General features: G+C 37.7%; 1 protein-coding gene across 41 annotated transcripts in view; it reads left to right on the forward strand.

The window, feature by feature from the left end:
• GPHN (gephyrin) overlaps positions 1-16412 on the forward strand; it is a 223035-nt gene that overhangs the window by 144244 nt on the left and 62379 nt on the right. For 27 of the 41 annotated variants that reach the window (XM_060274044.2, XM_060274051.2, XM_035113931.3 and 24 more), the window contains one exon: positions 9846-9902. The exons of the other annotated variants lie outside the window; for them this stretch is intronic. In XM_060274044.2, coding sequence (XP_060130027.1) covers positions 9846-9902 — 57 coding nt within the window. The remainder of the gene's footprint in view (positions 1-9845; positions 9903-16412) is intronic. 41 annotated transcript variants of the gene reach the window in all.

Consider the following 16412-nt stretch of genomic DNA (forward strand, 5'->3'; position numbering starts at 1 on the left):
TTATATCTTACTATATCAGCACAGTATGTCTGGGCAATGCCTTCTCTTTACCCGTATCTAATAAAAGGTGAGTGAAACCTTCCAGGTTTCAATTATTTTTAGACTATTGGAAAAAAAACTAAACCCTTCAATGCCAACATTTGGATTGTTCAGAAAAGTTTGGGATTGTTATTTTTTATCCTTTGAAAAGCTCTAGCACGTTATAACTATTATTGTTAAATAAACTCTGAATTGTCTTTTGCTATAGATAGGCTAACTTACTTCCTGACATACGTTAATACTACCAAGTGAACCAATGTTGTGATGATGTACACTGCTTGATTTTTATGACAGCAGAGTGTAAGTTAGAGAAATCATGCACCTGAGAATTCCATTAAGCATTGTTTGAATGCTAGAACATTCCTTCCTTCCTGCTCATACTGAATTTGCACTGGATAGTTTGGGGTTTTTTTTTCAGGTTCTATCTTGTTAAATGAAATTTAAATAGTGTCCACTTTATATGTCAGAGGAAAATTATTAGATTTCAAATGTCTGGAACTTTTTTACCGGTTTCATTCCTCTTTTCAGAGAAAACCTGTTCAGTAAAATTTAATCAGGAGTGCTGGGAAAATGCATTATGATTTCTTTACAAAATTCTATCTGGTTTATAATTTGATGCACTATGCTGTTTTCAAAATTACATCTTGGAGAGATACTTGTAACCTTAGTAAAGCTGCATTCTGAGTAAATGTTAAAGTTTTAGCATAAACACACACCTATATCTATATCTATCTATACACACAGAGAGATACAGAGGTGGATTTAAGGGAGTATGCTGGGTACAGAGCCTCGGGGATGTTAAAGCTATGATGTAGCACACACCCACACACACCACACACATATATGTGATATTTTATATTTTTGGCATCCCATGATATTAAAAAATGACTGCTTTTAAGAGAAATTCCTTGTTAATTTCGATAGGTGAATTTAACATATTTTGGGGGTTTTGTTTTTTGCTTAATGTAGTAGCTAGGTCATTAGTAGTGTATCAGCCAGCTCACTCATGCAAACAGGATGCTTCCCCTCCCCCTTTTCCTTTTGTACATTCTCTGTTGATTGTCCCTGGTACAGAAGCACATGGGAAAATGTCACTGTGACCCAAGCTCTAAATACATATAGCCAGCAGTAGAAGGCAGGAATTTTTAGTATCATGTCAGGTTTTTATCCAGCAAGTCTTCTCAGAGAAATTGCTGATTACCACTGTCTGCAGCTCTGTACATGCTGTTGTATCTCTCTTCAATTTCACACTCAAGGGTTTATTGGCAAGAATTGTATGGAGCAACGGAAAGCAGACAGCTTCTGTGTATAAACTAGCCCTGAGATCACTTTGACTTGTTAGGTTGAACTAGTTGAAATTGCATTCGTCAGGCATCTTTGAAATACATCCTGATAAATATAATAGTATGAAATCTGAAGTAGAATTGCTGGCAATGGTAGACAAAAACAGGGGGGGGGGGGTGTTGTAGCAGGCTTTGAAGGGTTAAGCATTTCTGACAAAGTGCCTTGCTTTCCATTTCACTGCACCAGTTTTAAGTGAGTAAAGCTATTCTTCAGTAAGACTAGAAAAAATAAAATGGGGAATAATGTTCATTATGACTAAGTCTCTTTCTTTACTGTTAAATATTTGTACTATGGCTTACTTATCTAGCCAAACACTATATCTAATTCTTATTTCAGAGAGCATGATGGGGAATTTAATTTGCTGAAGATTAAATTTCTCATCCTGCTGCTATCCTAATTTTAGATATAAAATGAGGAGCTGAGTTTGAAAATGATAATCACTAACTAGGTCAAAGATTTTAGTCTTTGTAAAAAATATATCCTTTGCTATTCACACGTCTCTTGTCAACTGCTCCTCCCCCTACAGCAGGCAATGTGACCTCTGTGCAAAAAACTGGACAGTTTGCTGAGAAACAGTCTGCTAAAAATGGTGCAGAGACTTTGTGCTTTCTAATCCAATTTCTTGCCAACTAAACTATTTTGGTCAAACCTTTTTATCTTTTCTCATGATGAACTATTGAAAAATTAAGATATTTGGTAATTGTAATAAATAGTGAAGTCTTGTAAAATGACCCAAAGATACAGAGAATTCTTGCTAAAAAGGGAAATACATCAATTGGCAGAAGACAGCTGAACATTTAGACATTAACGTGTTTTAAGGGGCAATAGGCATGACCATAAAAAGTACAGACTGACAGAGAAAAACCACATTATGTTATAAAAAAGATGAAAAAGAGACAAGAATAATAAACGGGATAAAGAGAACACAGGATGAAGGATGGGTGAGTAACCTGTAGCTCCCTTCTCTTCCCTTATGAATAGTAATAAAAAAATCTAAATGCAATCAAATGTTTGACTGCTCTTCAAACTCTCATGTGGAAATATTGCAGCACCTGTTGATGCCTCAAAACAAGTGCAGTTTGAATATGTTTCACATACTCTAAATCTCTTTAGTTTATCTTGAGTCCGTTATTTTAAACTTGCATGCAACAAACATAGATTTTGAGAGACAATCTTAGTAGTATGGATGAAAGGCAGAACTTCAATGGTGTCCATAATCAGACTGAGCCTTAAATAGGAGCTGGAGCTGTGCCTCAGTAGCTAGTTCTGCTTTCCATGAAAGTGTCTGAATATGAAGGGACCCAACTCCTAGGAGCAGTCATTGACTCCAGCGGAGCAGAAGAGACAGTGACTCTACTGAAGCTTCTGAACTGCTGTTCAAGGAGGACAATAAAACCTCCTCAGGCCCAGGAGGTACTGACACAATGGGCTCCTCTTGTACAAGTGCTTCTGGTTTAGTATGTACATCCAGGGCCACTGGCCCTGAGGGCAATTCCAACTCCAAATCCTCAGCCTCATCCCCTGAACAATAATCTGACCCTAGGATCACAACTTTGCGTATGGAAGCAAAAACCCAGTAAAAACAAAAAGGCAAAAAAAAAAAAGTTTGGTTTTTTTAATATAGTTTTGCCCAAAATTTCATTTCAACTTAGAGGAAGTCCCTGTAGACATTTCTTTCAATCTCCCATTCTCTGGGCAGTCAGCTCTCTCCACTGTTCAGTCATGCCTGGTCCATACTATTGCTTTGGCCAGGAGGTGTCTCCCATTCATCTCCAGGCAGAAGAACTGAGTTTTAAAAATGCATTTTCTTAGCCCTAGCAGTTTTACAGGTTCCAGCCTCCTCCTGTTGTCATGATGGCAATCCCACCAATCAGAACACAAAAATTAGCATACAGCCGTAGCACAACATTAGTAGGTCTCCCTCAGGGTAGATTTAGTAGACCTTATCAGAGCATGCTCAGAGCTTGGGGGGGGGGGGTTGTGTGTTTTTAAGGCCACCCCTCCTAGCATATTTTGGTAATCAGGGAGTGTTTGCTACTTTGTTCTTTGCCTTTGGTATTACTGTAGTTTTGTGACTCCAAACTATATAAACCCATGTCCTTTATTTTGTAATAACAATGTTTTGTTTGTTGCTTGACATTAAGGTCTTAACTGCATGTTAAGTAGCAGGCATGTTTAAGGCTCCAAATGTACTTTTTACATCTCTCCTTTCTTTTGCACTTACCTTGAACCAGTAGGGATTGACTTTAAGGCTGACTGACAGAACATTAGCAGAACTCCACTTGGGATGTTGCTGTTAGGAGCAAGGTAGATTTTGCCAATTCCCCTGTAGCCCCTTAAGATTCTGCTCTGGAGTGTTGGGGGATGCCAGATCAAAATGGGAGGTGGGCGGGGGGGGGGAGCAGCAGGAGGAAGAGGCAACCAGTGAAAAATCACCTCCCCAGTCCCCACCATCACTGAGAGCAAGAGGAGGCCTCATCTGGGTCACATTCCTTCCATGAATGGGAGGTGCTCTTCTGTTTCAGAAGGACAGCTTGAGATTTTGTCCATATAATATAATCATTAAGTTTACAAAAATGGATATATATCATCTTACTTATCTTGTGGATTTGTTATTGCTCTTCTTTATTTATTTTTCATCCCTGACCATTAGCCATGCCAGCCGGGACTGATGGAAGTGTAAGGCTATAAGCATCAGGAAGCACCACATTGGCTACCCCTATGTTCTCTTCAAGTCATAAATCCATGTGGAATCCTGTGTGCAGCATGGTATTTTTATACCCTACCATTAGGTAACTGAGATTTGAAAGGGATTACATGCATTAAACAGGCTGACTTCTATGTGGGTCACCACTGTGAGATGACTACAAATGACCATGTTAAAATGGAGGAAAAGTGTTGCTACAACATTTGGGCCATCCAGCAATCAGATTAAAAAAAACCATACTGCTATACAAATGTTTTTAACTCAGCAGCACTCTGCAGGCACATCTTACTACGTAATCTCACAGTCTAACTAAATAAATATAGACTTTTATTAAGTCTAAGTGTCCTTTTTTGAGATCCAGGATCTGACCATGCTTTATTATTATTATTATTATTATTTAAATTTCTATACCTTCCTACATACATAGATGTATGCTTTCGTAACCTCTATGATTGACTGCTGCAATGTGCTTTACGTGGGGCTGTCCTTGTTGGAAGCCGCCCAGAGTGGCTGGGGAAACCCAGCCAGATGGGCAGGGTATAAATAATAAATTATTATTATTATTATTATTATTATTATTATTATTATTATTATTATTATATAAGACAATTCTGGCGTTATTTTAGACCTTTGATTTAGAAGCACAAAACCAACTAAGTAATCTTTTAACATACATACTTCTTTGAATCTTTTTTCTGACAAATAAATTGTTTTCTATTTTAAATTGAATAGATAGAAAGTGTGGGTTGTGTTTCACATTCGCTAAAGACGTTTTCGATTATTGTACTGCATTTTCTTCCTGTTTAAGATCAGAGAACTTGAACAGGTGTCCAAAGTGTGCACATATTTGACGGGAAATGCTGGCAGTAGAGATGTATACTTGATTATGACTGCCTAGCCATATGATTAAAAATGGTTGATAATCTACAATATGAAATCACCTGATGTGATATTAATTTCAATAGGATTTAAGTGTAATTTATTTAATCTGGATAAGGGCTAATGGACTGGGTGCAGACTTCGTTATGCTTGGAGCAGTAGCCACCAGGGAGCCAGTGCAAGTGGGGCACCATTACCCTCCAGGCACAGTGAGTCACTGACACTTTCCCAAAGGGTGTGGTGCATGATGGCAGAGGCAGTTGGGCCAAGCTCCTCCCCTCCCCCTCTCTATAAGCTCCAGCAGCCCACTGTGTAAGTAAGCCCCATTATTGACTGCTGCTGGCTTAGAATGGGCACACTTAAGTCATTGAGACTTAATGAAGTCTCACTGTATCAGAATTATGAGAATGCATATTCTCCCTTTAGTTTTCAGAAGTCTGCCTTTAACTTCTGCATACCTGTGTCTCCTTTCAGAAAAGTTTTCCTTTCAGTGTAATTATTTTTCATGAAAACTGAACTATAACACCATTTTAATGTTTTGGAATGGAGGTAGTAGACAGAGGCCCTATTTTCCAGGGACATCCCTGATTTAGAGAAGCCATCTCAGTTTCTGATTTGATCCTGGAATGTTCCACTTTTCCTTAGGATGTCCCTATTTTCATTGGAGTAATGTTAGAGGGTATGGAGTTATCCAACCCCTGAGCAGGCTGAAGGCAATCCTGATAGGGAAGGTTTTTTTTAATGTTAAATGTTTTATTATGTTTTTATATATGTTGGAAGCTGCCCAGAGTGGCTGGGGCAACCCAGTAAGATTTGTGGGGTATAAATAGTAAAATTATCATTATGGAATGGGACGTCCCTATTTTCATTGGAGAAATGTTGGAGGGTATGAGGTAGTAGAAATGTGTGGGTGGTATAACAAAACATTAAATTTCTTAATGATTAAAATATAATTTTTGACATAGCATAACAGTGTTTGCTCTCTTTGAGAAAGATCAGTTTCTATCTTAATAAACCAGAGATTCTATACTAAAAAAAAATTCTAGAATTATTTTCCAAAGGGTGACTTCCATAAAAATTACTTCTTGACAGTTTTTAAAGCTTGGCCATATGTTTGAGACTTTCTTATCCATTGCTACGGTAGCAGTTTTATTTAGATTCATGGCTTTCCATACCCCATGGTATCAATATTAATATAGCTCAATCAATATTAATATAGCTCAATATTTATATGTTTGAATAGGTTGATCATTCTCTGACCACAAAACTCATCTCAAAACTTCATCTAGTTTAGATAGAGATGAAGATACTCTAACCCCCATCTTGGAGCTGTGCTATGTACAAATTGCCTGCCACAAACAGCTCCAACACTATTGACACTCAAAGAACCATACCAAATAGCTACCCTGAGTCATCATTTAGGATACATTCAACATTTCTCTGAACCTTCTTGTTTGTTTTGGACTTCACATAACTTCACAGGCCATAGCCTTCATTTTTCAAAAGGGTTTTTTTTGGGGGGGTGCAGGGAGCATTTTACAGGAGGAGTTATTAAATAAAATACTACTCCTTCAGGAAGAGCATTTTCTGGTCCATTCCAGACTTCTTATGCCTCAATAGATTCATACTACTTTTGGCAAAAGTGTGATAAATATCCACAAAGTTTTGGTTGCTCATTTTTTCAGAGGTGATAAAAGAGTGTTTAGCTCAAAATTTTGAGCACCTGAGATATATCTCTCAGTCTCAAACCATCCTGACCATGTTTATTGAAGAGCAATATAACAAGTGTTTCTGATTCATTGTTCTTAACTACCACTGTATGCAGGGTGCTTCTTAATTTTTCTAGAGTCCTAAATTTCTTCACCAAATGTTTGGGCTTACAGCTACAGCCCTGAGTTAGCAAAAAACCTGTGAAAACTTTTACTTCCAAATGCTTGTGACACTTGAGGCTGCTCTCAGAAATATATTCTGCTGCATATTCACCATCAGTTGCCTATTTGTATTTCTTGGGCTGTGCAAACTGACTCCTAAGACATCTGTAGAATAAAATACACATTCTCACAGAAATGCTTGCTTTCCGATCACCTCAGAGCTGCTTAAGAAACAATAGTGTGTGTCTGAAGGTTTCCTTCAATCCTACCAAGTCATGACTTTTCCTTACTTTTCTCTCAGTCAAATTTTCCCTGTATTAGTAGAGGATTTAAAGCAGAGATAAATCAGGGGGAGAGAGTGGAGTGTTATAAACTTTCACTGCTCACTGTTTCTCTTCTTCAAATCCTCCTGGGAAACTGCTTTCCCAGTTGCTAGATTCTAGGAAAGCAGGTTGGAGTTATCAATTCACTATCATCCCTCAGCCCACAATACACTCTTCTGGAGCCTCTAGAGGCAGGTTGGGGGAGCTGCAGATGAGGCAGAATTCTGCGCATGCGCAAGCAGAAGAGACATATTTTGGATCCCAGCCAGACATGTCCCTATGCCTCAGCGCTGGAAGCTCTGTGCCCTATATTTGTTCTTGATTGTGTAATACAGTGAAACATAACAGTTTCAAAAATTGCTATCTAGCAGTAACAAGTTTAAAATCATTTCAAAAAACATAAAATAGTAGAAAAACATGGCATTTCTAGTTTGTGTTCAAAGAAAATACTTGACTTGCTGTACATTTCCTTTTTGTTAATAATTCGGCTCCTATTAGAGGAAGATTATTTTTTGTAACTATAGGTTATTTCCCATTATTTAATATAAGAGAAATTGATTAGTTAGGTACTTAGTTAGTGCAATCTTTAGCCTTTCTTTCAATATTTTGAATTGATGTTGATGTCTGTATCTTCTGTAATGTTGTACCTCCAGTGCAATTGTCTGTATTTTGGAGCCTATATAAAAACTCATTTACTTCATTTACCCCCCCCCCCAGCTCTTGTTGTATGATCTTTTTCCTCTTTCTTTGCTTTTCACTCCCCGTTGTTTATTATTCCAACTCACTGCATTTTGTTATCTGCTTTATTATGTTACCTGACTTCCACTTTTCCTGTTATATAGTTCCACCTGTTCTATTTCTCTGACCTAGGTACTTAGCAAACATAGTGTCTGAATTCCTTTTTGAAAAGAAAATATTGCAACAAGCCTTTTCACTTGTGGGTTTCTCATTTTCTCTTATATCTTTTCTGCTTACACTTGTATGCATTCTATGAATTTCTAATCAAAACACTTGTGCAATATGCCATTTTTTATAAATGGGGAATTAAGGCACAGAAATATTAAGCCTCTAGCTCAGAGCTTTCCAAACTGTGCATTGTGACACATTAGTGTGTCGGCTGCAGTGTGTAGGTTTGTCACACAAACGCTCCCCACGCTCCTCCCAGGGCTCGAAAAGGGTTAATTTAACCTCTGGCTTGCTAGTAAAACTGATTTACTGTGTCGTGAAATTATGCATGTCTAAAAAGTGTGTCACCAACATGAAAAGTTTGGAAAGGCCTGCTCTAGCTCAAGGTTAGAGAGGTAGTCTTATGACCTATTGACCTGTTGGATGACCGGAGTCTACAGCTAACTACTTGTTAGCCAACCAAATGACAAGAGATCTGCCCAGCCTTTTACTCTGTCTGAAAATGTGCACTTTACTTTGAATCAATTGGAATCTTCCATATTGTCAAAATGAGTTACCTTTTAAGACTGTCTATTACTGGATAACGTCAAATAGTGTCAGCTCACTTTTGCAATGGACTTCTGCTTTTGCAATAGAATTTCTTCCCAACCCCCTGTGTATTCCATAAGTCTGCTCCAGAATGTTGAGGAACTTTCTGGAGCAGGGTGGGCGGGCCCTGCAGGGAAGAGGCAAGGAGAGTAAGTTCAGAGGAGCTTCTTTGGGGGGCCTTTGGTGGTGAGGAGGGGAGGTAGAAGTCCTGTTGCATCTAGTAGGGCAGCATGGGATATTATGTATTCCTAGCACAGTATTGCCTATTTGTCTTCCAGTCCATTCTAGTAGGAACCTTTTCCATTCTTTTACATAAATTTAAATGTTTCACCTGAATCACATACAAAACATTGGACTTGATATTATTTAGTAAGCTTATTTACCATTTTTAATAAAAATATAAATTATAAAAATGAAGATTCTTTAGTGTATAACTTTTTTCTGCTTACTTTTAAATTTTCTTCCTAGCAATATGAAAGCTTGATAAGCAGTAGCTACAGAACTGTTTCTTCATTCCTCTGCACAATACAGAATTACCGTAACATAAGCAAGGAAAAACAACAAGGAGGCTCGTATTGAAAGCAAAACTAAGACGTGTCTTGGCTATTGTTAAGTTGCTGTTGGTATGGCATTAAAATTTTCTGGCTGGGCAGCAAAATTATTTAATTGGGAACTAAGGACTGTGGCTAATATCCTAATTTCTTTTAACATGGGGCAGCTGTATATAATTCTGCCAGTTATCACTAATATTTAGCAAGGCTGAAAGCTTTGCAATACTCATACGTCTCTAATTTGTGTGCTTGACACTCTTCAACCATCACACATAGCACAAGTTCACTGACCTGGCTTAAAGACAAAGACATTTGTCCTATCTTTGTGTCAGTACTTCATTCGTCATGAACCAAATCCAGGATTTCAAATATATTATGGTTTATGTATTTTTAAAACTATTAGTAACAACTATAGCATGCACACTTTCAGTACTGAATCCGTAATTAAAGAGAAGATTTCAGCAAACGAGTCATAATGTGATCCAGAAATAAGAGTCTGTGTCCTTGTTCCCTAGAAGTGTGTCAGAAAGTCAAATTGATGTCTTGCATGCACTGCTAACTGACTGTGTGGAAATTTTTTTAAGTTCACTTTTTTCTTTATTCTTCTGTCTTTTTTATCCATCTTCCCCCATTGTAGCAAATTAGACGCCCGGATGAAAGCAAAGGAGTTGCTAGTAGAGTTGGATCCCTCAAAGTAAATATGTTTCTAACTTTTATTTTGCAAGTTTCCTTCTATAGCCTACACTTTTATTTTGGAGGGAGCGGGGAGGGGAGGCAGAGGGTGGGGCTATTATATTTCTCACCATTTCATTGTTTTTAGTTCAGTGTTTTTATCACTGTTGGATCACATTTTGTTTGTTTCTGTGCTACACAAGAGCCACCATAATGCAGTTAGCTGAAGGCAAGTTGCCAAGTGCCTAGCTCTGGATGTTACTACGTATCGGGGGTGGGGGGAGCCGAAGTTTCCTTAAGAAGCCTACCATTTGTGAATAATTAACACTTCTCTGATAGGTGGCAAGAATAAAATTATGTTCATGCTACATTTATATAAAAACAATGACACATTCTTCTCTTTTAAACCTACTTAGTAGCACTAAAAATGGCTTAGTTTCATTTATTTAAATAGGATAAGGTTGCTTGAATTCAAGTTTTGTCATTTAAGTGATTTGTGGATGAAGTCAGATTAAAACATGCAGTTTTCCTGTTTCAAATATAAGATGGTTTATTGACTTCTCAGTTTTTACTTTGTACTTCAAAAATACTCATTTTGTAAACAAATTAGCTGAATTTGTTGTGTGTGTATATGCTTAAGAAGAGTGAAAGTGGGAAACATGGGGAGAGAGATCTTGTGAGATATTTCTGAATAACAAGGCCGTTAAAATTACTGCAGTGCTAGGCCCCTGTACTGCCTTCTTTGATCATTTTAAAGAATTACACAACTGTCTGGTGAGCTGGATCCATGCTAAGTTAGTTGCCTTTTGATTTCCACTGAAATCAAGAAGACTTAAATCAAAGCTAACTTTCCCCATTCGTTTTAATGGGAACTAAGTGAAACTAATTAAGTCAAAACTGTAGCAAAATCAGTCAGTTTCTTAAACCAGTGTCCATCTATAGTTTATCACATTGAGTTCCAAGATTATTATTTAATCTGCCCTTGCCCATACATTCTTCTGAGAGATGCTGTTATGTTATTTAAAAAACACATCTAAAAATCCAGTTTATCAACATGTTTCGAACACATGGCACAGCATAGGTTACCTTGTTAATATTTAGCAGTAATTGTGGCCTCTCGTTTTTAATCCTTGCACTATTTCACTTCTCACTTCAGTTTTTTTTTGCACCACATGAAGCACTAATTTTCTTTCTTTTTTCTGCACTCTCCTTGCCAATCCTGATTTCTCAATTTTTTTCAAAAATATATTTTGTGTTTGTGTGTGTGCGTGTGTGTCACCTTTATTCCAGGACAAGCCATCCTCTCTTTTCTCTTAATATTGCTCTATACAGCTGCTCCGTGTGAAAGTGTTGTTGCACTGAGCATAAACAGGGGGAAGGGAAAAGGGAAAAGTGTAATTATGCACCTATTTCCCATATTCAGTTCCATACAATTGATTTCATAATGGGGAAAAAGGAATAAGTTGCTATTACGCTTATGCCAATGATGCTGAAAGGCAACTACAACATTCCTCACTGTCTTTCTGTGAGGCTGACTTCCTCCCCTTTTAATTTATGGTTGTGTTGCAGTCGAGGATATACTTTGCATTGTTGGATACTTATGCTGCAGTGGACAGAACAAGTTTCAGACCACGTTTAATGAAAAATAAAAAAATAGCCATTGAAAATATATGTACATAATTAACTGTGAATCCAGCTTTCAAATTGTATTCCAGAAAAAAGATCTATCCTTACCGCAAACTTGTATGCAAGATTTGTAAGTTTATACTTGAATAAATAAATGTAGCACTTTGGGTTTTGAACTCAGTGGATTGGATCCTAAGATCAGTGAAAAGAAGGAAGCTCTTAGAAGGAACTTCTGCTATTCCCTCCCCACCACAGCCAACTACACCTCTCCAGGCCCTTCCAAGGGAGGGAGGGCAGCCTCAAACCAGGCATTCATAAAAGGTGTGCCTAGTTTTGAGATGATCTCATCCAGCAGCCCCATGCTCCACATTGACTCTCTGGAGAGTTTTTTCAGAGGTTCAGACTACTGCAGCAGAATGAGGAGATGGTAAACTTTCCTTCTGTGAACTCCCATGCATTCACTTACCCTTGGATCCAAGTTGATTTACCCCGTGTCTTTTGAAATTTAGGTCATCTTTCAAAACCTATTGATACTTGTGTTAGATTTCTTAATTCTGCACTTCTCTGCTAAGTATAAGAATTGTTCAGCAGTAGCCAATTTAGGCATCAGAATGGGCTATGAACATTTAGAAATTGCATGGAAGACCCTATTTTTGGTACTGCGCCCACTAAAAACAATCCACAATATTTCAGCACTCTCCTTGCTACAAACAATGCTTGAAAATTAGGGAGTTTGCTAAAGGCAATGATCACTAAACAACCTGTATTTACTAATTGAATTAACTTTTACATGTTGGAAAAAATAATTGATGTTTTAACCAAATAAGTTGCTTTTCTTGTCAGAGTTTATGGAGCATATATTTGTGTTGATAAAATGTTTGATGTTTTGCAAAGGCAGTGAGAAATGTGTTGCGCTATGATCTTATCTTTTTTATAAAAAGAACGGAAACAACAAACATGAAAAGAGAATAGGTATAATTTTCAATTCATTTTCTGATGTTTACATGTAGCTCCATCGAAAGCTGGAGGAGCTCAGAGATCACCTAGAAGGAAATGTCAAAGGATGCTCTCTCCGAGTAAATGTACGATTTCACTCGGTGATTTGTTTTTTAAAAACTTCCGTTGGCTGGTAACACCAAATCTGATTGGTTTGTCCTCTCATCCCCATCTTTTTCCCCTTTTCTCTCTTTTCCCTTCTTCTGTTTCTTTTTCTAGCTGGGGTTTCATTCAAATATCCATGAAAATTTAGCATAATTTCACAGGGTTTAATTTAAGAGAAAACCCTAATATGCGTTAAATATTAAGTAAATTGTGGGCTTTCCCATTGAACAACAACAAAAAATCCTTTCCAAAATTAAACAATCACCTGAAGTCATTTCCTAATTGTAAAGCAAGTTTCAAGGCTAGGGTGGCTAACTTGTGATCCTCCTGCAAGTTGTTGAACTAGAGTTCCCATCATATCTGACTATTGACAATGGTGGCTGAGGTTGCTAGAAGTTGAATACCAACAACATCTGGAAGGCCACTCCTACCCTAGGCATCAGGTTAAGTCATGGCTGGGGAACCTTTGATACTCCAAATATGGTTTGACTCCAACTCGCACCAGCCTCCACCAGCGGTCAGGGATGATGGAAGTTGTAGTCCAACAACACCTGAAGATCCAAAGCTTCCCCAGTCCTCATTTAAATGAACACTTTTTAGATCATCTGTACCTTTGCTTTTTTACCACTTTCTTTGAAATTCTTTGTTTTTAACTTCTAGAACTGCACTAACATTACAGATTTACAACATGGGGGAAAAGTGTTATTCCTGGCAGCTAAGCTATATATTACATGCAGTTGGTTAGTGAGGTTTACTAAACTTACTATCACTAAGTTCCGTTTTGTGAAAAGCAACCTCTAGGTGCTTTTCCCCTCATGGATGGGACAGCAGCTTGGAGCATGTGGTCTTGCATGTACAATTAGTAGGAAGCAAAGGGATTAAGCAACTACATGTAATGTGCAGTTTGGCCCCAAGTCTAGGAATAGCAGTGGCAGGAGCACTAGATAGTTTTAAAATAAAAATCAACCACACAAGGCAAAGTACAAGAAAAAATATCACTTCTAGTTCGACACTAAGCATTACAATAAAAACATGGAAAATGCACCAAGTTTTGAAAATGGAGTAAGAATCTGAAGTGGGATAACTATAACCAGATCTCCAATTGCACATCTGCCACTTTACAGTAATGTCCACATACCCTTTTTCATCCATTGTCTTCAAGGTTGGGGATGCATTGTTTAATAGATCACAAGTTTGATTCAAGATCCAGAATAGTAATGTCATTGACAGAAGGTGGTACTATAATTGGACGTTGTTGATTTTTAAATCACCAAATATATACCATCTGGACATAAAAGTCAAACCCCAAGGGTCAGATGTAAGGAGATTGTGCTGCTTTATTTTCCCCAAATGTCAAAGAATATGCAGAATATCAATATTTTGCTAATGTTTTGTTTGTTTGCTTGTTTTTTTAAAAAAGGTCATCACAGAAAATGCAGCATCATTTAGATTCTCTGTTAAAACTACATGTACTAATGATGCCAATTCCAGAAAAAGAGCTAGGGTAGAAGCAACCTTTGTGGGATTTTCCTCCCATTTTGAATTCATTCATTCTCTGAAGAAAATGAAAGGCTAATTCTTAATTCCCATTCTCCCATGTCATCATTTTTCCAATAATAATTAACACATAGACAGAATAGATCAGAATAGTGATCCTGAGTTTGAATTTGATATTGTTTGAATTTTCTCTCAAGTTGTAGTGTAAAAGCAAACCATAAACTACTCATAAATGTTGATGAAATGGTTTGAGATTGAAACACATAAAATTGTTCTCTTTCACACTACAATATTTAATGTTGCTGAGGAGAGTTACTTTATGGACAGAGAAAATAGCAAAGATTCCAAAGGTGCCATGAATAATCTTGTGGTGGTTGGGGTTCATCTGCCAGATTTCATATGGAGCTTGCAGCATATGTTTTGCTTATGAGGATGGATGGAAAAGAAGATGCACTCGCTGATCAAACCACACAGTGATAGAACCCAACAACGATACAATGAAAAAACAACAATATAACTATTTGTTGAAATAATCTGAGACAAAAGCAAAGGGGGGAAAGTAGGTGAGAGTTGAAGTTCATTCTCATATATACCAGCCTGGTTTTGGAACAGGATTTATTGCAGATGTACAGTGGGACAGATGTATGGTATTTTAAGAATTTTGTTTAATAGCTTTGGCTACTGCCTCTCTCAAATAAATTGAAAACTAAGGTAATTCATAATTCTGTGCCTATTTAAGGTGGAACCTTTGCATTGTTTCAAACGCTGTATCTGTTGCATTAATTAGTGGCCTTGCTAATAAGCCAAAAGGACATATTGGCTGTCTCAAACTTTAAAAAGTCAACCTTTTAAACATGCTAAACATTTCCAAAAATATTAAATTCCTTTTTCAATGTGAATCTTCTTATATCACAGAAAAAAATATCCATAATGGTAAAGGGACCCCTGACCATTAGGTCCAGTCGTGACCGACTCTGGGGTTGCGACGCTCATCTCACATTATTGGCCGAGGGAGCCAGCATACAGCTTCCAGGTCATGTGGCCAGCATGACAAAGCTGCTTCTGGTGAACCAGAGCAGCACACGGAAACACCATTTACCTTCCCGCTGGAGCGTTACCTATTTATCTACTTGCACTTTGATGTGCTTTCAAACTGCTAGTTTGGCAGGAGCTGGGACCAAGCAACGGGAGCTCCACCCGTCGCGGGGATTCAAACCACCAACCTTCTGATCGGCAAGCCCTAGGCTCTGTGGTTTAACCCACAGTGCCACCCGCGTCCCTTAAACATATCCATAGTTTTGTGTAAATTAAGCTCTTAATAAATCAATGAATGATAATACTTTTAAACATTTTAAGGATTATGCACAGGCCCCAAGATTTGTTTTGTATATGAGCTATATGAATTTTTTCTTTTTTTCTTTTTTAAAGATCTCTTTCTGAGTCACTGTGCTCTTTCCACTTCAGTCTGTGCTCCAGGTTCTTGACACCGTGCTCAGATTGCCCAAATGTTGCCTGATCTTTGCCAAAGGACAGCCGTTAATGATCAATATTGAATAATAATTAATAATTAATTAAAAGTAGAAAACTAGGGAAAATAGGTGTGAATATAGCAGATTAGATGCATATGGTTGGAAAGAGTAACAGTATAAGCCCTGCCCCAGTTCTGTGCTCCCTTTAGTGTCTAGGATAATGAGCATGTTGTTAAAAAATCCATTGGAATAAATCGCAGCAATTAATTTAATGGAACAACATGCAGGGTATAAATTAAAGACACCATTGGAGTGGGTCTTCATCTTCCTCTATTTCTCAGTGACTGGATTTAGGGGTACTGTTTGTTCCCTCAATTATTTCTCAGGTTTAAGAACATTTAGCTCTTCATCAGCGGAAGCAATTAAGAATTGCGGCAAATACTATTTGCTTTTTCCCATTCCTATCTCCAGTTCGGTTCTGGTTTGATTTTGTAGTCATTTTCCACTGATTGAACTGACACCATTTTTCTACCTACTTAAGAGTTTACATTTATATCCTGTATGGAACTCAAGGCAGTGGACATGGGGTTCCCAGGCAGCCTCCCATCCAGGCACTGACAAGATCCCAACCACCTTGGTTCAAGCAAGGCCACTGCTCCATATTCCTTCAAACCACACCTTGAAACCCTCAATTAATACTGGCCCTGTAAGGGAGGTCAGTATTATTATACCCACATTGCAAGTGTGCAGGCACTCAGACTATGAGACAGAGGCTTTCCTAAGAGAGTTCATAAGAAGAAGAGAGACAGATTTATCTTGGAACTTCTATTTCTTACAGA

Source organism: Zootoca vivipara, chromosome 1, assembly GCF_965207765.1.
Source record: "Zootoca vivipara chromosome 1, rZooViv2.hap1.1, whole genome shotgun sequence".
In the NCBI taxonomy this organism is placed as follows: Eukaryota; Metazoa; Chordata; class Lepidosauria; order Squamata; family Lacertidae; genus Zootoca; species Zootoca vivipara.